Source organism: Tachyglossus aculeatus, unplaced genomic scaffold, assembly GCF_015852505.1.
Source record: "Tachyglossus aculeatus isolate mTacAcu1 unplaced genomic scaffold, mTacAcu1.pri scaffold_131_arrow_ctg1, whole genome shotgun sequence".
NCBI lineage: Eukaryota > Metazoa > Chordata > Mammalia > Monotremata > Tachyglossidae > Tachyglossus > Tachyglossus aculeatus.
Genome location: NW_024044860.1, coordinates 988,708 through 1,013,046, shown reverse-complemented (window position 1 = coordinate 1,013,046; position 24,339 = coordinate 988,708). Strand labels below are relative to the sequence as shown.

Here is a 24,339-nt window from a genome sequence, read left to right as displayed (position 1 = left end):
CGCTCAATAAATACGACTGAATGAATGAATGAATGAATGAATGTTCCGTCCCGTCGTCCGTCTCCCCCGTCTACACCGTGAGCCCGTTGTTGGGCAGGGACCGTGTCTAGGTAGATGTCGCCAAGCGCTCAGTACAGTGCTCCGCACACAGGGAGCGCTCAATAAATGCGAGTGAATGAATGAATAAATGGATGAATGAATGTTCCGTCATCGTCCGTCTCCCCCGTCTAGACCGTGAGCCCGTCGTCGGGCAGGGACCGTCTCTAGGTAGAGGTCGCCAAGCGTTCAGTACAGTGCTCTGCACACAGGGAGCGCTCAATAAATACGACTGAATGAATGAATGAGTGAATGAATGAATGTTCAGTCTCGTCGTCCGTCTCCCCCGTCTAGACCGTGAGCCCGTCGTCGGGCAGGGACCGTCTCGAGGTAGATGTCGCCAAGCGCTCAGTACAGTGCTCTGCACACAGGGAGCGCTCAATAAATACGACTGAATGAATGAATGAATGAATGAATGAATGTTCCATCTTGTCATCCGTCTAGACCGTGAGCCCGCTGTCGGGCAGGGACCGTCTCTGGATGTCGCCGACTTGGGCTTCCCAAGCGTTCAGTACAGTGCTCTGCACACAGGGAGCGCTCAATAAATACGACTGAATGAATGAATAAATGAATGAATGAATGTTCAGTATCATCGTCCGTCTCCCCCGTCTAGACCGTGAGCCCGTTGTCGGGCAGGGACCGTATCTAGATAGATGTCGCCCACTTGGGCTTCCCAGGCGCTCAGTACAGTGCTCTGCACACAGGGAGCGCTCAATAAATACGCGTGAATGAATGAATGAATGTTCCGTCTCGTCGTCCGTCTCCCCCGTCTAGACCGTGAGCCCGTTGTCGGGCAGGGACCGTCTCTAGATAGATGTCGCCAAGCGCTCAGTACAGTGCTCTGCACACAGGGAGCGCTCAATAAATACGACTGAATGAATGAATGAATGAATGAATGAATGAATGTTCCATCATTGTTCGTCTCCCCCGTCTAGACCGTGAGCCCGTCGTCGGGCAGGGACCGTCTCTAGGTAGATGTCGCCAAGCGCTCAGTACAGTGCTCTGGACACAGGGAGCGCTCAATAAATGCGTGTGAATGAATGAATGAATGAATGAATGTTCAGTCTTGTCGTCCGCCTCCCCCGTCTACACCGTGAGCCCGTTGTCGGGCAGGGACCGTCTCTACATAGATGTCGCCAAGCGTTCAGTACAGTGCTCTGCACACAGGGAGCGCTCAATAAATACGACTGAATGAATGAATGAATGAATGAATGCTCCGTCTCGTCGTCCGTCTCCCCCGTCTACACCGTGAGCCCGCTGTCGGGCAGGGACCGTCTCTAGATAGATGTCGCCGACTTGGGCTTCCCAAGCGCTCAGTACAGTGCTCTGCACACAGGGAGCGTTCAATAAATACGACTGAATGAATGAATAAATGAATGAATGAATGTTCAGTATCATCGTCCGTCTCCCCCGTCTAGACCGTGAGCCCGCTGTCGGGCAGGGACCGTCTCTAGATAGATGTCGCCAAGCGCTCAGTACAGTGCTCTGCACACAGGGAGCGCTCAATAAATACGTGTGAATGAATGAATGAATGAATGAATGTTCAGTATCATCGTCCGTCTCCCCCCCCGTCCCGTCGTCCGTCTCCCCCGTCTAGACCGTGAGCCCGTTGTCGGGCAGGGACCGTCTCTAGGTAGATGTCGCCAAGCGTTCAGTACAGTGCTCTGCACACAGGGAGCGCTCAATAAATACGACTGAATGAATGAATGAATGAATGAATGAATGAATGTTCCGTCATCGTCCGTCTCCCCCCGTCTAGACCGTGAGCCCGTTGTCGGGCAGGGACCGTCTCTAGATAGATGTCGCCAAGCGTTCAGTACAGTGCTCCGCACACAGGGAGCGCTCAATAAATACGACTGAATGAATGAATGAATGAATGAATGTTCCGTCTCGTCGTCCGTCTCCCCCGTCTACACCGTGAGCCCGTTGTCGGGCAGGGACCGTCTCTAGGTAGATGTCGCCAAGCGCTCAGTACAGTGCTCCGCACACAGGGAGCGCTCAATAAATACGACTGAATGAATGAATGAATGAATGAATGTTCCATCTCGTCATCCGTCTAGACCGTGAGCCCGCTGTCGGGCAGGGACCGTCTCTAGGTAGATGTCGCCAAGCGTTCAGTACAGTGCTCCGCACACAGGGAGCGCTCAATAAATACCACTGAATGAATGAATGGATGAATGAATGAATGAATGTTCAGTCTCGTCGTCCGTCTCCCCCGTCTACACCGTGAGCCCGTTGTCGGGCAGGGACCGTCTCTACATAGATGTCGCCAAGCGTTCAGTACAGTGCTCTGCACACAGGGAGTGCTCAATAAATACGACTGAATGAATGAATAAATGAATGAATGAATGTTCCGTCTCGTCGTCCGTCTCCCCCGTCTACACCGTGAGCCCGTTGTCGGGCAGGGACCGTCTCTAGGTAGATGTGGCCAAGCGCTCAGTACAGTGCTCCGCACACAGGGAGCGCTCAATAAATACGACTGAATGAATGAATGAATGAATGTTTGTCATGGTCCGTCTCCCCCGTCTAGACCGTGAGCCCGTCGTCGGGCAGGGACCGTCTCTAGGTAGAGGTCGCCAAGCGTTCAGTACAGTGCTCTGCACACAGGGAGCGCTCAATAAATACGACTGAATGAATGAATGAGTGAATGAATGAATGTTCAGTCTCGTCGTCCGTCTCCCCCGTCTAGACCGTGAGCCCGCTGTCGGGCAGGGACCGTCTCTAGGTAGATGTCGCCAAGCGCTCAGTACAGTGCTCTGCACACAGGGAGCGCTCAATAAATACGAGTGAATGAATGAATGAATGAATGTTCAGTATCATCGTCCGTCTCCCCCGTCTAGACCATGAGCCCGCTGTCGGGCAGGGACCGTCTCTAGATAGATGTCGCCAAGCGCTCAGTACAGTGCTCTGGACACAGGGAGCGCTCAATAAATACGTGTGAATGAATGAATGAATGAATGAATGTTCCGTCTCGTCGTCCGTCTCCCCCGTCTAGACCGTGAGCCCGTCGTCGGGCAGGGACCGTCTCGAGGTAGATGTCGCCAAGCGCTCAGTACAGTGCTCTGCACCCAGGGAGCACTCAATAAATACGAGTGAATGAATGAATGAATGAATGAATGTTCCATCTTGTCATCCGTCTAGACCGTGAGCCCGCTGTCGGGCAGGGACCGTCTCTGGATGTCGCCGACTTGGGCTTCCCAAGCGTTCAGTACAGTGCTCTGCACACAGGGAGCGCTCAATAAATACGACTGAATGAATGAATAAATGAATGAATGAATGTTCAGTATCATCGTTCGTCTCCCCCGTCTAGACCGTGAGCCCGTTGTCGGGCAGGGACCGTATCTAGATAGATGTCGCCCACTTGGGCTTCCCAGGCGCTCAGTACAGTGCTCTGCACACAGGGAGCGCTCAATAAGTACGAGTGAATGAATGAATGAATGAATGAATGAATGAATGTTCTGTCTCATCATCCGTCTCCCCCGTCTAGACCGTGAGCCCGTTGTCGGGCAGGGACCGTCTCTAGGTAGATGTCGCCAAGCGTTCAGTACAGTGCTCTGCACACAGGGAGCGCTCAATAAGTACGAGTGAATGAATGAATGAATGAATGAATGAATGAATGTTCTGTCTCATCATCCGTCTCCCCCGTCTAGACCGTGAGCCCGTTGTCGGGCAGGGACCGTCTCTAGGTAGATGTCGCCAAGCGTTCAGTACAGTGCTCTGCACACAGGGAGCGCTCAATAAATACGACTGAATGAATGAATGAATGAATGAATGAATGTTCCGTCATCGTCCGTCTCCCCCGTCTAGACTGTGAGCCCGTCGTCGGGCAGGGACCGTCTCTAGGTAGATGTCGCCAAGCGCTCAGTACAGTGCCCCGCACACAGGGAGCGCTCAATAAATACGACTGAATGAATGAATGAATGAATGAATGATTTTTCCTTCATTGTCTGTCTCCCCCGTCTAGACCGTGAGCCCATTGTCGGGCAGGGACCGTCTCTAGGTAGATGTCGCCAAGCGCTCAGTACAGTGCTCCGCACACAGGGAGCGCTCAATAAATACGACTGAATGAATGAATGAATGAATGAATGAATGTTCCGTCATCGTCCGTCTCCCCCGTCTAGACTGTGAGCCCGTCGTCGGGCAGGGACCGTCTCTAGGTAGATGTGGCCAAGCGCTCAGTACAGTGCTCTGCACACAGGGAGCGCTCAATAAATACGACTGAATGAATGAATGAATGAATGAATGTTCCGTCTCGTCATCCGTCTAGACTGTGAGCCCGCTGTCGGGCAGGGACCGTCTCTAGGTAGATGTCGCCAAGCGTTCAGTACAGTGCTCTGCACACAGGGAGCGCTCAATAAATACCACTGAATGAATGAATGAATAATGGATGAATGAATGAATGTTCCGTCATCGTCCGTCTCCCCCGTCTAGACCGTGAGCCCGCTGTTGGGTAGGGACCGTCTCTAGATGTCGTCGACTTGGACTTCCCAAGCGCTCAGTACAGTGCTCTGCACACAGGGAGCGCTCAATAAATACCACTGAATGAATGAATGAATGAATGAATGAATACGATCGAACGAGTGGACTGAAAAGCGGCCGGTGACGGCGTCCTATACCGACCGGACCGGCCTCTCCCGGGCGCTCAGTACAGCGGCGGGAGGCGGCGCCGACCCCGGGGGTCGGGATTCGAACTCACGCCCTGCGGTCGTGGTCGATCCGGTTCATCTTCCCGCCGATGAAGACGCGGATGCGGCAGTCCTTCCACTTGCGCTTGGTGGTCAGCAGGTAGGGGATCAGCAGCGTCAGCCCTGCGTGCGGCGCCGCCCCTGCCTCAGTTTCCCCTCCCCTTCAGCGGGCATCCCACCCTGGGCCTCAGTTTCCCCTTCTGAAGACTGGGCGGCCAACCTCCCGCTCCGAGCCTCGGTTTCCCCTTCGGGAGAACGGGCGTCCTAGCCCCGCCCCGGGCCTAGGTTGCCCCTTCTGAAGCTAATCTCAGCTCCGAGCCTCAGTTTCCCCTAAATGGGCATTCTATGTCGGCCCTGTGCCTCAGTTTCCCCTTCTGAAGCTAACCTCAGCTCCGAGCCTCAGTTTCCCCTAAATGGGCATTCTGTGTCGGCCCCGTGCCTCGGTTTCCCCTTCTGTAAAATGGACATCCTATCATCTCGGCCCCGTGCCTCGGTTTTTCCTTCCGTAAAGTGGGGATCCTAGCTCTACCCCGGGCCTCAGTTTCCCCTTCTGCAAAACGGGCATCCTATCTGCCCTGGGCCTCAGTTTCCCCTTCTGAAACTAATCTCAGCTCCGAGCCTCAGTTTCCTCGAATGAAACATGGGCATCCCACTGCTGCCTCGGGCCTCAGTTTCCCCTCCCCTTCAGCGGGCATCCCGCCCCGGGCCTCAGTTTCCCCTTCTGAAACTAACCTCAGCTCCGAGCCTCAGTTCCCTCTAAATTGGCATTCTATGTCTGCCCCGGGCCTCAGTTTCCCCTTCTGTAAAATGGGCATCCTATCTCCCATCCTTCTGTAAAGTGGGCATTCTAGCTCTACCCCGGGCCTCAGTTTCCCCTTCTGTAAAACGGGCATCCTATCTGCCCCGGGCCTCGGTTTCCCCTTCTGAAACTAATTTCAGCTCCGAGCCTCAGTTTCCTCTACTGAAAAATGGGCATCCCACTGCTGTCCCGGGCCTCAGTTTCCTCTACTGAAAAACGGGCATCCCACTGCGGCCCCGGGCCTCAGTTTCCCCTCCCTTTCAGGGGGCATCCTGCCCCGGGCCTCAGTTTCCCCTTCTGAAGACTGGGCGGCCAACCTCCCGCTCCGAGCCTCGGTTTCCCCTTCGGGAGAACGGGCGTCCTAGCCCCGCCCCGGGCCTCGGTTGCCCCTTCTGAGGCTAATCTCAGCTCCGAGCCTCAGTTTCCCCTAAATGGGCATTCTGTGTCGGCCCCGTGCCTCGGTTTCCCCTTCTGTAAAATGGACATCCTATCATCTCGGCCCCGTCCCTCGGTTTTTCCTTCCGTAAAGTGGGTATCCTATCTCTACCCCGGGCCTCAGTTTCCCCTTCTGCAAAACGGGCATCCTATCTGCCCTGGGCCTCAGTTTCCCCTTCTGAAACTAATCTCAGCTCCGAGCCTCAGTTTCCCCTAAATGGGCATTCTATGTCGGCCCTGTGCCTCAGTTTCCCCTTCTGTAAAATGGACATCCTATCTCGGCCCCATGCCTCAGTTTTTCCATCCTATCTCTACCGGGCCTCAGTATCCCCTTCTGTAAAACGGGCATCCTATCTGCCCCGGGCCTCGGTTTCCCCTTCTGAAACTAACCTCAGCTCCGAGCCTCAGTTTCCTCTAAATGGGCATTCCATGTCTGCCCCATGCCTCGGTTTCCCCTTCTGTAAAATGGACATCCTATCTCCTATCCTTCTGTAAAGTGGGTATCCTATTTCTACCCCGGGCCTCAGTTTCCCCTTCTGTAAAACGGGCATCCTATCTCTGCCCCAGGCCTCGGTTTCCCCTTCTGAAACTAATCTCAGCTCTGAGCCTCAGTTTCCTCTAATGAAAAACGGGCATCCCACTGCGGCCCCGGGCCTCAGTTTCCCCTCCCCTTCAGCGGGCATCCCGCCCCGGGCCTCAGTTTCCCCTTCTGAATAATGGGCGGCCAACCTCCCGCTCTGAGCCTCGGTTTCCCCTTCGGGAGAACGGGCGTCCTAGCTCCGGCCCGGGCCTTGGTTTCCCCTTCTGAAGCTAACCTCAGCTCTGAGCCTCAGTTTCCCCTAAATGGGCATTCTGTGTCGGCCCCGTGCCTCGGTTTCCCCTTCTGTAAAATGGACATCCTATCATCTCGGCCCCGTGCCTCGGTTTTTCCTTCCGTAAAGTGGGTATCCTATCTCTACCCCGGGCCTCAGTTTCCCCTTCTGCAAAACGGGCATCCTATCAGCCCTGGGCCTCAGTTTCCCCTTCTGAAACTAATCTCAGCTCCGAGCCTCAGTTTCCCCTAAATGGGCATTCTATGTCGGCCCTGTGCCTCAGTTTCCCCTTCTGTAAAATGGACATCCTATCTCGGCCCCATGCCTCAGTTTTTCCATCCTATCTCTACCGGGCCTCAGTATCCCCTTCTGTAAAACGGGCATCCTATCTGCCCCGGGCCTCGGTTTCCCCTTCTGAAACTAACCTCAGCTCCGAGCCTCAGTTTCCTCTAAATGGGCATTCCATGTCTGCCCCGTGCCTCAGTTTCCCCTTCTGTAAAATGGACATCCTATCTCCTATCCTTCTGTAAAGTGGGTATCCTATTTCTACCCCGGGCCCTCAGTTTCCCCCTTCTGTAAAACGGGCATCCTATCTCTGCCCCAGGCCTCGGTTTCCCCTTCTGAAACTAATCTCAGCTCTGAGCCTCAGTTTCCTCTAATGAAAAACGGGCAACCCACTGTGGCCCCGGGCCTCAGTTTCCCCTCCCCTTCAGCGGGCATCCCGCCCCGGGCCTCAGTTTCCCCTTCTGAATAATGGGCGGCCAACCTCCCGCTCTGAGCCTCGGTTTCCCCTTCGGGAGAACGGGCGTCCTAGCTCCGGCCCGGGCCTTGGTTTCCCCTTCTGAAGCTAACCTCAGCTCTGAGCCTCAGTTTCCCCTAAATGGGCATTCTATGTCGGCCCCGTGCCTCGGTTTCCCCTTCTGTAAAATGGACATCCTATCATCTCGGCCCCGTGCCTCGGTTTTTCCTTCTGTAAAGTGGGTATCCCACCTCTACCCCGAGCCTCAGTTTCCCCTTCTGTAAAACGGGCATCCTCTCTGCCCCGGGCCTCGGTTTCCCCTTCTGAAACTAATCTCAGCTCCGAGCCTGTTCCCTCGAATGAAAAATGGGCATCCCACTGCTGCCCGGGCCTCAGTTTCCTCTTCTGAAAAATGGGCATCCCACTGGGGCCCCAGGCCTCAGTTTCCCCTCCCCTCCAGCAGGCATCCCACCCTGGGTCTCAGTTTCCCCTTCTGAAGAATGGGCGGCTAACCTCCCACTCTGAACCTCGGTTTCCCCTTTGGTTTCCCCTTCTGAAACTAATCCCAGCTCTGAGCCTCAGTTTCCCCTAAATGGGCATTCTATGTCCGCGCCGTGCCTCGGTTTCCCCTTCTGTAAAATGGACATCCTATCATCTCGGCCCCGTGCCTCGGTTTTTCCTTCCGTAAAGTGGGTATCCTAACTCTTCCCCAGGCCTCAGTTTCCCCTTCTGTAAAACGGGCATCCTATCTGCCCCGGGCCTCGGTTTCCCCTTCTGAAACTAACCTCAGCTCCGAGCCTCAGATTCCCCTAAATGGGCATTCTATGTCGGCCCCGTGCCTCGGTTTCCCCTTCTGTAAAATGGACATCCTATCATCTCGGCCCCGTGCCTCGGTTTTTCCTTCCGTAAAGTGGGGATCCTATCTCTACCCCGGGCCTCAGTTTCCCCTTCTGTAAACCGGGCATCCTATCTGCCCCGGGCCTCGGTTTCCCCTTCTGAAACTAATCTCGGCTCCGGGCCTCAGTTTCCTCTAATGAAACATGGGCATCCCACTGCTGCCCCGGGCCTCAGTTTCCCCTCCCCTTCAGCGGGCATCCCGCCCCGGGCCTCAGTTTCCCCTTCTGAAGAATGGGCGGCCAACCTCCTGCTCTGAGCCTCGGTTTCCCCTTCGGGAGAACGGGCGTCCTAGCTCCGGCCCGGGCCTCGGTATCCCCTTCTGAAGCTAATCTCAGCTCCGAGCCTCAGTTTCCCCTAAACGGGCATTCTATGTCTGCCCCGTGCCTCGGTTTCCCCTTCTGTAAAATGGGCATCCTATCTCCTATACTTCTGTAAAGTGGGCATCCTATCTCTACCCCGGGCCTCAGTTTCCCCTTCTGTAAAACGGGCATCCTATCTGCCCCGGGCCTCGGTTTCCCCTTCTGAAACTAATTTCAGCTCCGAGCCTCAGTTTCCTCTCCTGAAAAATGGGCATCACACTGCTGCCCCGTGCCTCAGTTTCCCCTTCTGTAAAATGAACATCCTACCTGCCCCGTGCCTCAGTTTCCCCTTCTGTAAAATGAACATCCTACCTGCCCCGTGCCTCAGTTTTCCCTTCTGTAAAGTGGGGATCCTATCTCTGCCCCGGGTCTCAGTTTCCCCCCCTGTAAAATGGGCATCCTATCTGCCCCAAGCCTCAGTTTCCCCTTCTTTAAAACGGGCATCCTATCTGCTCCGGGCCTCGGTTTCCCCTTCTGAAACTAACCTCAGCTCCGAGCCTCAGTTTCCTCTACTGAAAAATGGGCATCCCGCTGCTGCCCCGGGCCTCAGTTCCCCCTTCCGTAAAACGGGCGTCCTACCTCTGCCCCGGGCCTCGGTTTCCCCTTCTGAAACTAATCTCAGCTCCGAGCCACAGTTTCCTCTTCCGGAAAATGGGCATCCCTTCAATCGTATTTATTGAGCGCTTACTGTGTGCAGAGCACTGTACTAAACGCTTTTCATTGTTGCCCCCTCTGTCTCTGTCTCCCTCCCTGTCTCTCCCCATCTCCGCCTCTCCCCCCCCCCGTCTCTGTCCCCCTTGATCCCCTCCTGTCTCTCTCCTTCTCCTTGTCTCTCTCCCCATCTCTCCTTGTCTCTCCCCATCTCTCCCTCTGTCTCTGTCACCCTCAATCTCCTCCCGTCTCTTTCCCCCATCTCTGTCTCTCTCCATTTCTCCTTGTCTCTCTCCATCTCTCCCCGTCTCTCCCTCTGTCTCTGTCCCCCTTAATCTCCTCCTGTCTCTCCCTGTCTCTCTCCCCCATCTCCCTCTCCATTTCTCCCTGTCTCTCCCCATCTCTCCCCGTTTCTGTCACCCTAAATCTCCTGTCTCCCTCTCCTTGTCTCTGCCTCTCTCCCCACTTTCTCCCTGTCTCTCTGTCTCTCCTTCTGTCTCTGTCACCCTTAATCTCCTCCTGTCTCTGCCTCTCTCCCCCATCTCCACCTCTCTCCATCTCTCCCTGTCTCTCCCCATCTCTCCCTGTCTCTGTCACCCTCAATCTCCTCCTGTCTCTCCCTCTCCCTCCTTGTCGCTGCCTCTCTCCATTTCTCCTTGTCTCTCCCCATCTCTCCCTCTGTCTCCCTCTCTCTCTTTGTCTCTGCCTCTCTCCCCCATCTCCGTCTCTCTCCATTTCTCCCTGTCTCTCTCTCCTTCTGTCTCTGTCACCCTTAATCTCCTCCTCTCTCCCTCTCTCCTTGTCTCTGTCTCTCTCCCCATCTCTCCCTGTCTCTGTCACCCTTAATCCCCTCCTGTCTCTCTCTCTCCTTGTCTCTCCCTCTCTCCCCCATCTCCGTCTCTCTCCCCATCTCTCCCTCCATCTCCCTTAATCCCCTCCTGTCTCTCTCCCCTCTTTCTCGTCTCTGCCTCTCTCCCCCATCTCCATCTCTCTCCATTTCTCCTTGTCTCTCCCCATTTCTGTCCCCCTTAATCCCCTCCTGTCTCTCTCCCTCTCTCCCCATCTCCATCTCTCTCCATTTCTCCTTGTCTCTCCCCATCTCTCCCTCTGTCACCCTCAACCCCCTCCTGTCTCTCTCCCTCTCGTCTCTGCCTCTCTCCTCCATCTCTGTCTCTCCCCATCTCTCCCTGTCTCTGTCACCCTTAATCCCCTCCTGTCTCTCCTTGTCTCTCTCCATCTCCACCTGTCTCTCCCCATCTCTCCCTGTCTCTGTCACCCTTAATCTCCTCCTGTCTCTCTCCCTCTTTCTCCTTGTCTCTCCCTCTTCTCCATCTCTCTCCATCTCCCCGTCTCAGTCACCCTTAATCCCCTCCTGTCTCTCTCCCTGTCTCTGCCTCTCTCCCCTTCTCCGTCTCTCCCCATCTCTTCCTGTCTCTGTCCCCCTTAATCCCCTCCTGTCTCTCTCCCTTTCTCCTTGTCTCTCTCCCCATCTCTGTCTCTCCCTGTCTCTGTCCCCCTTAATCCCCTCCTGTCTCTCTCCCTTTCTCCTTGTCTCTCTCCCCCATCTCCATCTCTCTCCATTTCTCTCCCCATCTCTCCCTGTCTCTGTCCCCCTTAATCCCCTCCTGTCTCTCTCCTTCTCCTTGTCTCTCTCCCCCATCTCCGTCTCTCCCCATTTCTCCTTGTCTCTCGCCATCTCTCCCTGTCTCTCCCCATCTCTCCCTCTGTCACCCTTAATCCCCTCCTGTCTCTCTCCTTCTCCTTGTCTCTCTCCCCATCTCCGTCTCTCTCCATTTCTCTTTGTCTCTCCCCATCTCTCCCTCTGTCTCCCTTAATCCCCTCCTGTCTCTCTCCCCTCTTTCTCGTCTCTGCCTCTCTCCCCCATCTCCGTCTCTCCCCATCTCTGTCTCCCTTAATCTCCTCCTGTCTCTCCCTCTCGTCTCTGCCTCTCTCCCTCATCTCCGTCTCCATCTCTCCCTGTCTCTCTCCCCATCTCTCCCTGTCTCTGTCACCCTCAATCTCCTCCTGTCTCTCTCCCTCTCTCCTTGTCTCTGCCTCTCTCCCCCATCTCCGTCTCTCCCCATCTCTGTCACCCTTAATCCCCTCCTGTCTCTCTCCTTGTCTCTGCCTCTCTCCCCCATCTCTCCATCTCTGTCCCCCTTAATCCCCTCCTGTCTCTCTTTCTCCTTGTCTCTCTCCCCCATCTCTGTCTCTCCCCATCTCTCCCTGTCTCTGTCCCCCTTAATCCCCTCCTGTCTCTCTCCCTCTTTCTCCTTGTCTCTCCCCATCTGTCTCTCTCCATCTCTCCCTCTGTCTCTGTCACCCTTAATCCCTCCTGTCTCTCTCCCTTTCTCCTTGTCTCTCCCCATCTCTCCCTCAGTCTCTGTCACCCTTAATCCCTCCTGTCTCTCTCCCTTTCTCCTTGTCTCTCCCCCATCTCCCTGTCTCTCCCCATCTCTTCCTCTGTCTCTGTCCCCCTTAATCCCCTCCTGTCTCTCTCCCTTTCTCCTTATCTCTCTCCCCATCTCCATCTCTCTCCATCTCTCCTTGTCTCTCCCCATCTCTCCCCCATCTCTGCCTCCCTTAATCCCCTCCTGTCTCTCTCCCTCTTTCTCCTTATCTCTCTCCCCATCTCCATCTCTCTCCATCTCTCCCTGTCTCTCCCCATCTCTCCCCCCGTCTCTGTCCCCCTTAATCCCCTCCTGTCTCTCTCCCTTTCTCCCTGTCTCTCTCCCCCATCTCCGTCTCTCCCCATCTCTCCCTCCGTCTCTGTCACCCTCAATCTCCTGTCTCTCTTAATACCACTAATAACGACGTCATTTATTAGGCGCTCACTACGCGCCCAGCACTGCTCTACACGCCGGGGAGGTCACCAGGCGACCGGGCGCTCCCCGGGTTGTCGGGCCTTCACCCCCATTTCCCAGACGAGGGAACCGAGGCCCAGAGAAGGGAAGCGGCTCGCCCGGGATTCGAACCCACGACCCCGGGCTCTTCTGAGCCGCGCTGCTTCTCCATCTCCTTCTGTCTCTCCCACCCCGGCGCTCGGCCCACGGTGAGCGCCCAAACCACCCCCCCACCCAACTCCGGGCGCTCAGTACAGCGCCCCCGCCCCCGCCGCCCCCCCGGGGGCGTCCCCCCCAGCCCCCCCGGACCTCCGTCGTCAAAAAGCCACCAGACGTCGATGGTGCCTCTGCCTTGTTTCTTCTGGAACCGCTGGCTGCCTTCTAGCAGCCGCTGCTCCCCGTGACCTAAGGCGGCGGGGCCTCCGGGCTCTGAAAAAAAATCAAAAATAATAATAATAATTAATAATAATAATAATAATGGGCATTTATTAAGCGCTTACTACGTGCCAAGCACTGTTCTGAGCGCCGGGGAGGAGACGGCGTGACCAGGCTGTCCCCCCTGGGGCTCCCGGTCTTCACCCCCATTTTCCAGATGAGGTCACTGAGGCCCGGAGAAGTGACTTGCCCAAGATCACCCAGCAGACAGGGGGCGGAGCCGGGACTCGAACCCGTGACCTCGGACTCCAAAGCCCGGGCTCTTCCCACTGAGCCACGCTGCTTCTCTATACTAATAGCATTTATTAGGCACTTACTATGTGCCAAGCGCTGTTCTGAGCGCCGGGGAGGTTACAAGGTGATGGGGTTGTCCCCCGGGGGGCTCACGGTCTTCATCCCCATTTGACAGATGAGGGAACTGAGGCTCAGAGAAGTTGGGTGACAATAATAATAATAGTGATGGCATCTATTAAGCGCTTACTATGTGCCAAGCACTGTTCTGAGCGCTGGGGAGGTTACAAGGTGATGGGGTTGTCCCCCGGGGGGCTCACGGTCTTCATCCCCATTTGACAGATGAGGAAACTGAGGCTCAGAGAAGTTAGGTGACTCAATAATAATAATAACGATGGCATCTATTAAGCGCTTACTATGTGCCAAGCGCTGTTCTGAGCGCCGGGGAGGTTACAAGGTGATGGGGTTGTCCCCCGGGGGGCTCACGGTCTTCATCCCCATTTGACAGATGAGGGAACTGAGGCCCAGAGAATAATAATAATGACGGCATTTATTAAGCGCTTACTACGTGCCAAGCACTGTTCTAAGCGCTGGGGAGGTTACAAGGTGATTGGGTACCAAGCGCTTAGTACAGTGCTCTGTGCACAGTAAGCGCTCAATAAATACGATGGAATGAATGAATGAATATTGACTGTGAGCCTGCTGTTGGGTAGGGACCGTCTCTAGATGTTGCCAACTTGGACTTTCCAAGGGCTTAGTACAGTGCCCTGTGCACAGTAAGCGCTCAATAAATACGATGGAATGAATGAATGAATAAATATAGACGACTGTGAGCCCATTGTTGGGTAGGGACCGTCTCTAGATGTTGCCAACTTGGACTTTCCAAGCGCTTAGTACAGTGCTCTGCGCACAGTAAGCGCTCAATAAATACGATGGAATGAATGAATGAATAAATATAGACGACTGTGAGCCCGTTGTTGGGTAGGGACCGTCTCTAGATGTTGCCAACTTGGACTTTCCAAGCGCTTAGTACAGTGCTCTGCGCACAGTCAGCGCTCAATAAATACAATGGAATGAATGAATGAATGAATGAATATAGACGACTGTGAGCCCGTTGTTGGGTAGGGACCGTCTCTATATGTTGTCAACTTGGACTTCCCAAGCGCTTAGTACAGTGCTCTGCACTTCCCAAGCACTAAGTCCAGTGCTCTGCACACAGTAAGCGCTCAATAAATACGATTGAATGAATGAATGAATACGATGGAATGAATGAATGAATATAGACCGTGAGCCCGCTGTTGGGTAGGCACCGCCTCTAGATGTTGCCAGCTTGGACTTCCCAAGCGCTTAGTACAGTACTTAGCGCTTCCCAAGCGCTTAGTCCAGCGCTCTGCACACAGTCAGCGCTCAATAAATACGATGGAATGTATGAATGAATGAATATGATGGAATGAATGAATGAATACAGACTGTGAGCCCGCTGTTGGGTACGGACCGCCTCCAGATGTTGCCAACTTGGACTTCCCAAGCGCTTAGTACAGTACTTAGCGCTTCCCAAGTGCTTAGCCCAGCGCTCTGCACACAGTCAGCGCTCAATAAGTACGATTGAATGAATAATGAAAGAATGAGTGAATGAATATCAACCGTGAGCCCGTTGTAGGGTAGGGACTGTCTCTAGATGTTGCCAACTTGCACTTTCCAAGCGCTTAGTACAGTACCTAGTGCTTCCCAAGTGCTTAGCCCAGTGCTCTGCACACAGTCAGCGCTCAATAAATGTGATTGAATGAATGAATGAATATGATGGAATGAATGAATGAATATGATGGAACAAATGAATGAATATGATGGAATGAATGAATGAAGATATACCATGAGCCCATTGTTGGGTAGGGACCGCCTCTAGATGTTGCCAACTTGGACTTCCCAAGCGCTTAGTACAGTACCTAGCGCTTCCCAAGCGCTTAGTCCAGCGCTCTGCACACAGTAAGCGCTCAATAAATACGATTGAATGAATAATGAAAGAATGAATGAATGAATACAGACCGTGAGCCCGCTGTTGGGTAGGGACCGCCTCTAGATGTTGCCAACTTGGACTTCCCAAGCGCTTAGTACAGTACTTAGCGCTTCCCAAGCGCTTAGTCCAGCGCTCTGCACACAGTAAGAGCTCAATAAATACGACTGAATGAATGAATTAATACAATGGAATGAATGAATGAATACAGACTGTGAGCCCGCTGTTGGGTAGGGACCGCCTCTAGATGTTGCCAACTTGGACTTCCCAAGCGCTTAGTACAGTACTTAGCGCTTCCCAAGCGCTTAGTCCAGCGCTCTGCACACAGCCAGCGCTCAATAAATACGATGGAATGAATGAATGAATGAATACGATGGAATGAATGATGCCTGAATGACTAATGAAAGAATGAATGAATGAATACAGACTGTGAGCCCGCCTCTAGATGTTGCCAATTTGGACTTCCCAAGCGCTTAGTACGGTACTTAGCGCTTCCCAAGCGCTTAGTCCAGCGCTCAATAAATACGATGGAATGAATGAATGAATACATACGATTGAATGAATACAGAGACGGTCCCTAAATGATTGAATGGTCACCCCCCCCGCCCCGCTCCGCCCTCCCACCCTCAGTTTCCTCCTGATCCCCGCCCCTGCGGAGACGCCGGGTGTCCTCCCAAGGCCCAGAGGAAGACGGGGGGGGGGGGGGGGGGGGGGGGGCGGGCGCCTGCCTTGTTTCAGGAGGGGCTGCTGGGCCGGGCTCTTGCCGTCGTCCTCCTCCTCTGGATCCGGTCCGGGAAGAGACGCGGGCGGGAAAGACGGGAGGGATGCGGGTGAGAGGAGAGGGGCGTCAGCGGCCTCCGACGCTCAGGGCTCCCCATCTTCCCCGCGATTCGCACTCTCTCCCTTCCCAGCTGAGTGCTCCCGCGGCCCCCAGGCTCCCGCGGGGGGTGCTCCGTGCTCCCGCGCTCAGCCGGAAAATGCCCTCTGTGCTCCCTTCTTCCTTAGGGACTGTCTCTAGATGTTATATGCATTCATTTATTCACTCAATCATTCATTCATTCACACACGCCTTTCAATCAATCAATCAATCGTATTTATTGAGCGCTTACTGTGTGCAGAGCACTGTACTGAGCGCTTGGGAAGTACAAGTTGGCAACATATACACTCCTTTGATTCATTCATACATTCATTTGTTCACTCATTCATTCATTCACACATTCATTTGTTCACTCACTCCTTTCATTCATTCATTCACTCAGTCACACATTCACTTATTCAGTCACTCATGCATTAATGCACTCATTTATTCACTCACTCAATCATTCATTTACTTATTCATTCACGCACTCCTTTCATTCATTCAGTCATTCATTCACTTACTCAATCATTCATTCATACTCTGATTCATTCATACATTCATTTGTTCACTCATTCATTCATTCACACATTCATTTGTTCACGCACTCCTTTCATTCATTCATTCATTCACACATTCATTTACTCAGTCACTCATTCATTAATGCACTCATTTATTCACTCACTCAATCATTCATTTACTTATTCATTCACGCACTCCTTTCATTCATTCACTCATTCATTAATGCACTCATTTATTCACTCACTCATTCATTTACTTATTCATTCACGCACTCCTTTCATTCATTCACTCATTCATTAATGCACTCATTTATTCACTCACTCAATCATTCATTTACTTATTCATTCATGCACTCCTTTCATTCATTCAGTCATTCATTCATTTACTCAATCATTCATTCATACTCTGATTCATTCATATATTCATTTGTTCACTCATTCATTCATTCACACATTCATTTGTTCACGCACTCCTTTCATTCATTCAGTCATTCACACATTCATTTACTGTCACTCATTCATTAATGCACTCATTAATTCACTCACTCAATCATTCATTTACTTATTCATTCACGCACTCCTTTCATTCATTCAGCCACTCATTCATTAATGCACTCATTTATTCACTCAATCATTCATTTACTTATTCATTCACACACTCCATTCATTCATTCAGTCATTCATTCACCTACTCAATCATTCATTCATACTCTGATTCATTCATACATTCATTTGTTCACTCATTCATTCATTCACACATTCATTTGTTCACGCACTCCTTTCATTCATTCATTCATTCACACATTCATTTACTCAGTCACTCATTCATTAATGCACTCATTTATTCACTCAATCATTCATTTACTTATTCATTCACGCACTCCTTTCATTCATTCACTCATTCATTAATGCACTCATTTATTCACTCACTCATTCATTTACTTATTCATTCACGCACTCCTTTCATTCATTCACTCATTCATTAATGCACTCATTTATTCACTCACTCAATCATTCATTTACTTATTCATTCATGCACTCCTTTCATTCATTCAGTCATTCATTCATTTACTCAATCATTCATTCATACTCTGATTCATTCATATATTCATTTGTTCACTCATTCATTCATTCACACATTCATTTGTTCACGCACTCCTTTCATTCATTCAGTCATTCACACATTCATTTACTGTCACTCATTCATTAATGCACTCATTAATTCACTCACTCAATCATTCATTTACTTATTCATTCACGCACTCCTTTCATTCATTCAGCCACTCATTCATTAATGCACTCATTTATTCACTCAATCATTCATTTACTTATTCATTCACGCACTCCATTCATTCATTCACTCATTCATTTACTCAATCATTCATTCACACGCCTTTGATATCTCCATACATTCATTTGTTCACGCACTCCTTTCATTCATTCAGTCATTCACACATTCATTTACTCAGTCACTCATTCATTAATGCACTCATTTATTCACTCACTCAATCATTCATTTACTTATTCATTCACTCACTCCTTTCATTCATACATTCATTTATTCACTCATTCATCAATGCACTCATTTATTCACTCACTCCACCATTCATCTACTTATTCATTCACGCACTCCTTTCATTCATTCACTCAATCATTCATTCACTCACTCCTTTGATTCATTCATTTGTTCACTCATTCATGCATTCATCTGCTCACTCACTCACTCATTCATTTACTCCCCCTTCTAGACTGTGAGCCCACCGCTCACAGATGAGGAAACTGAGGCCCAGAGAAGGCCTGGCCCAAAGTCACCCGGCTGACAAGTGGCGGAGCCGGGACTCGAACCCGCGACCTCGGACTCCAAAGCCCGGGCTCTTTCCGCGGAGCCACGCTGCTTCCCGGTCGGGGGTCGGGGGTCGGGGGTCGGGCTGACCTCTGCCCCCCTTGTCGGCGGAGGGGACGGCGTCCACGTCGACCTTCTCGCCTTCGGACACGCGGACGATGACGTCCTTCGGCGGCGGAGGGGCCTTCTCCGGGGCGGGGTCGTCTGGGGTCGGGGGTCGGGGGTCAGGGGTCAGAGGTCGGGGCGGAGGACCACCAGGGATGCGATGGAGGGGGGTCAGGGGTCAGGGGTCGGGGAAGGACGGTGGTGGGGGGGTCGAGAGGAGGGGCAGGGTGGGGGCTGGGGGTCAGGGGTCGGGGGTCGGGGGTCAGGGGTCGGGCACTGACCGGGCCTGAGCAGGTGGGAGACGTCGAGGCCCTCCTTGAGACGCGCCACCACGATGCCGAACTGGAGGTCGAAGGCGTCGCTGGGGGGGAGGGAGAGGAGACGGAGGTGGGGGTGGGCACCAAAATTGGGGGGGGGGGGGGGGGAGAGGGATGGGGGGCAGGGGAGGGGCACTCATTCATTCACTCACTCCTTTCATTCGTTCATTTATTCAGTCATTCATTCACACATTCAATCAATCATATTTATTGAGCTCTTACTGTGTGCAGAGAGCACTGTACTAAGCGCTTGGGAAGTCCAAGTTGGCAACATATAGAGACGGTCCCTACCCAACAGCGGGCGCACAGTCTAGAAGTTCTTCAGTCACTCATTCATTAATGCACTCATTTATTCACTCACTCAATCATTCATTTATTCATTCATGCACTCCTTTCATTCATTCACTCATTCATCGGTGCATTCATTTATTCACTCAATCATTCATTCACTCCTTTCAGTCATTCATTCACACACTCCTTTGATTCATTCATACACTTGTTCACTCATTCATTTATTTGCTTACTCACTCCTTTCATTCATTCAGTCAGTCACTCATTCATTCATTAATGCACTCATTTATTCACTCAATCATTCATTTACTTATTCATTCACACACTTCATTCATTCATTCATTCACTTATTCATTCACACACTCCTTCGATTCGTTCATACATTCATTTGTTCACTCATTCATGCATTCATTTGTTCACTCTTTTCATTCATTCTGTCATTCATTTATCCAGTCACTCATTCATTAATGCACTCAATTCACTCACTCAACCATTCATTTACTTATTCATTCACACACTCCTTTCATTCACTCATTCATTCATTAGTGCATTCATTTATTCACTGAATCATTCATTCACTCACTCCTTTCATTCATTGATTCACACACTCCTTTGATAGTCATGCATTCACTTGTTCACCCATTCATTCATTCACACACTCATTTGTTCACTTAATCATTCTTTTAGTCCCCCTTCTAGACTGTGAGCCCACTGCTGGGTAGGGACCGTCTCTATATGTTGCTAACTTCTACTTCCCAAGTGCTTAGTCCAGTGCTCTGCACACAGTAAGCGCTCAATAAATACGATTGAATGAATGAATTTACTCACTCATTCATTCACCCATTCATTCATTAGTGCATTCATTTATTCTCATTCATTCACTCCTTTCATTCATTTATACATTCCTTTGTTCACTCATTCATTCATTCATGCACTCATATTCACTCACTCAATCATTCATTTACTCACTCCTTTCATTCATTCATTAATTCACACATTCATTTATTTGCTCATTCGTCAATGCATTCAGCGTGGCTCAGGGGAAAAAGCCCAGGCTTTGCAGTCAGAGGTCACGGGTTCAAATCCCGGCTCTGCCACTTGTCAGCTGTGGGACTTTGGGCAAGTCACTTCACTTCTCTGGGCCTCAGTTCCCTCATCTGCCAAATGGAGACGAAGACCGTGAGCCCCTGGGGGGGCAACCTGATCACCTTGTAACCCCCCCCCCCAGTGCTTAGAACAGTGCTCGGCACATAGTAAGCACTTAATAAATGCCATTATTATTATTCATTCATTAATGCACTCATTTATTTACTCATTCATTCATTCATTCATTCTCTCATCCAAGCATTCGTTTATCACTCATTCATCAATAAATGATTGAATGAATGAATTAATGCATTCATTCACTCATCCAAGCATTCATTTATTCACTCATTCATTCACTCGCTCATTCCTTCTATTATCCAAGTATCCATTTATCACTCATGCATTCATTCACTCATTCCTTTCATTCAAGCTTTCGTTTATCACTCATTCATTCACTCACTCATTCCTTCTTTCATCCAAGCATACGCTTATCACTCAATCATTCACTCATTCATTCTTTCATACAAGCATTCGTTTATCACTCATTCATCAATAAATATGATTCAGTGAATTAATGCAATCATTCACTTATTCATTTATTCACTCATTCATTCAATCATTCATTTATTCACTCATTCATCCAATCATTCATTTATTCACTCATTCCTTCTTTCATTCAAGAATTTGTTTATCGCTCATTCATTCACTCATTCCTTCTTTCATTCAAGCATTTGTTTACCGCTCATTCATTCACTCACTCATTCCTTCTTTCAACCAAGCATTCGTTTATCGCTCATTCATTCACTCCTTCATTCATTCACTCATTCCTCCTTTCATCCAAGCATTCATTTATCACATTCATTCACTCACTCATTCCTTCTTGCATCCAAGCATCCATTTATCACTCATTCATTCACTCATTCATTCACTCACTCATTCCTTCTTTCATCCAAGCATTCGTTAATCACTCATTCACTCATTCCTTCTTTCATCCAAGCATTCGTTAATCACTCATTCATTCATTCACTCATTCCTTCTTTCATCCAAGCATTCGCTTATCACATTCATTCACTCATTCATTCTTTCACTCACTCATTCCTTCTTTCATCCAAGCATTCGCTTATCACATTCATTCACTCATTCATTCTTTCACTCACTCATTCCTTCTTTCATCCAAGCATTCGTTTATCACTCATTCATTCACTCATTCCTTTTCATCCAAGCATCCGTTTATCGCTCATTTCTTCACTCATTCATTCATTCTCTCATTCCTTCATTCCCTCACTCATTCCTTCTTTCATCCAAGCATTCGTTTATCACTCATTCATTCACTCACTCATTCCTTCTTTCATCCAAGCATTCGTTTACCGCTCATTCATTCACTCATTCATTCATTCCTTTTCATCCAAGCATTCGTTTACCACATTCATTCACTCATTCATTCATTCCTTCTTTCAACCAAGCATTTATCACTCATTCATTCATTCACTCATTCCTTCTTTCCTCCAAGCATTCGTTTATCACTCATTTCTTCACTCACTCATTCATTCACTCATTCCTTCCTTCCCTCACTCATTCCTTCTTTCATCCAAGCATTCGTTCATCACTCATTCATTCACTCACTCATTCCTTCTTTCATCCAAGCATTCACTTATCACTCATTCATTCACTCATTCCTTTCATCCAAGCATTCTTATCACTCATTCATTCACTCATTCCTTTCATCCAAGCATTCATCACTCATTCATTCACTCATTCCTTCTTTCACCCAAGCATTCATTCATCACTCAGTCATTCACTCGTTCCTTCTTTCACCCAAGCATTCATTCATCACTCATTCACTCACTCGTTCCTTCTTTCATCCAAGCATTCATTTATCACTCATTCATTCTCATTCCTTCTTTCATCCAAGCATTCATTCATCACTCATTCATTCACTCGTTCCTTCTTTCATCCAAGCATTCATTTATCACTCATTCATTCCTTCTTTCATCCAAGCATTCATTCATTCACTCCTTTCATCCAAGCATTCGTTTACCACTCATTCATTCATTCACTCATTCCTTCTTTCCTCCAAGCATTCGTTTATCACTCATTTCTTCACTCATTCATTCATTCACTCATTCCTTCATTCCCTCACTCATTCCTTCTTTCATCCAAGCATTCGTTCATCACTCATTCATTCACTCACTCATTCCTTCTTTCATCCAAGCATTCACTTATCACTCATTCATTCACTCACTCCTTTCATCCAAGCATTCATTCATCACTCATTCATTCACTCGTTCCTTCTTTCATCCAAGCATTCACTTATCACTCATTTCTTCACTCATTCATTCATTCACTCATTCCTTCATTCCCTCACTCATTCCTTCTTTCATCCAAGCGTTCACTTATCACTCATTCATTCACCCAAGCATTCATCACTCATTCATTCACTCGTTCCTTCTTTCACCCAAGCATTCATTCACCACTCATTCATTCACTCATTCCTTCTTTCATCCAAGCATTCATTCATCACTCATTCATTCACTTGTTCCTTCTTTCACCCAAGCATTCATTCATCACTCATTCATTCACTCATTCCTTCTTTCATCCAAGCATTCATTTATCATTCATTCACTCATTCCTTCTTTCATCCAAGCATTCATTCATCACTCACTCATTCACTCGTTCCTTCTTTCATCCAAGCATTCATTCATCACTCATTCATTCACTCATTCCTTCTTTCACCCAAGCATTCATTCATCACTCATTCATTCACTCGTTCCTTCTTTCATCCAAGCATTCATTCATCACTCATTCATTCACTCGTTCCTTCTTTCACCCAAGCATTCATTCATCACTCATTCATTCACTCGTTCCTTCTTTCACCCAAGCATTCATTCATCACTCATTCATTCACTCGTTCCTTCTTTCATCCAAGCATTCATTTATCACTCATTCATTCCTTCTTACATCCAAGCATTCATTCATTCACTCGTTCCTTCTTTCATCCAAGCATTCATTCATCACTCATTCATTCATTCCTTCTTTCATCCAAGAATTCATTCATTCACTCATTTCTTCTTTCATCCAAGCATTCATTCATCACTCATTCATTCATTCACTCACTCATTCCTTCTTTCATCCAAGCATTCGTTTATCCCTCATTCATTCATTCACTCATTCATTCATTCCTTCACTCCTTCACGGGGCGCGGGGAGACCGCCGCACCCGCAGAGGGGTCAGGGGTCAGAGGTCGGGGGTCAGGGGTCGGAGGGGGGGGGGTCCTCACTGGAAGAGGTTGATGTAGAGGTCGACGTCGCGGGGGTGGGCCTGCTGCCAGTCGTTCTTGAAGCCCACCACCAGCGTGTTGGGGCGCAGGCGGCCCAGTCCGGCGGCCTGACACGCGACACGCGACACGCGACACGCGACACACGACACACGGGGCCGGGTGACACGGAACAAGAGGGATGTCGAGTCAGGGGGATGAGGGTCCCGGGACGTGGCAGACGGAGCAGGGGACACGACGCGCGGGACGAGGGACACGCAACGGGGGGGGGGTCACGGGACATGACACACGGGACGTGGGACACACAACGGGGGGCACGGCACACGGGATACAGAACAGGGGACGTGAAACACGGGACGTGGGACACGGCGGGGTCACAGAGCACGGCACGCGGGACACGGAGCAGGGGACGGGAAGCACGGGATGTGGGACGCGCAACGGGGGGTCACGGGACACGGCACACGGGATACAGAAGAGGAGACGTGAAACACGGGATGTGGGACACACAACGGGGGGGTCAGGGAGCATGGCACACGGGATACAGGAGACATGAAACACGGGACGCGGGACACACAACAGGGGGTCACGGGACACGGCGCACGGGATACAGAACAGGGGGCGTGAAATGTGGGGCAGAACAGGGGACACGGATCATGGGACATGAAACACGGAACACGGAACATAGTCCGTGGGACACGAAGCGGGGGATATGAAACACGGGACGTGGGACGCGAGACAAGGGACAGAGGACGGGGTCACAGAACACGGCACACGGGACACGGAGCAGGGGATGGGAAGCACGGGATGTGGGACGCGCAACAGGGGGTCACGGGACACGGCACACGGGATACAGAACAGGGGGCGTGAAACACGGGATGTGGGACACACAACGGGGGGGTCACGGAGCATGGCACACGGGATACAGGAGACATGAAACACGGGACGTGGGACACACAACAGGGGGTCACGGGACACGGCGCACGGGATACAGAACAGGGGGCGTGAAACGCGGGGCAGAACGGGGGACGTGGAACATGGGACATGAAACACGGA

General features: G+C 50.6%; 1 protein-coding gene across 1 annotated transcript in view; it reads right to left on the bottom strand.

Moving 5' to 3' along the window:
• SLC12A2 (solute carrier family 12 member 2) overlaps window positions 1-24,339 on the bottom strand; it is a 139,749-nt gene that overhangs the window by 7,571 nt on the left and 107,839 nt on the right. The window contains exons 18-23 of the mRNA XM_038742553.1: window positions 23,290-23,396; window positions 18,600-18,679; window positions 18,304-18,417; window positions 15,722-15,772; window positions 12,626-12,745; window positions 4,793-4,904 (exon numbers count right to left, since the gene is read on the bottom strand). Of these exons, the coding sequence (XP_038598481.1) occupies window positions 4,793-4,904; window positions 12,626-12,745; window positions 15,722-15,772; window positions 18,304-18,417; window positions 18,600-18,679; window positions 23,290-23,396 (584 nt within the window). The remainder of the gene's footprint in view (window positions 1-4,792; window positions 4,905-12,625; window positions 12,746-15,721; window positions 15,773-18,303; window positions 18,418-18,599; window positions 18,680-23,289; window positions 23,397-24,339) is intronic.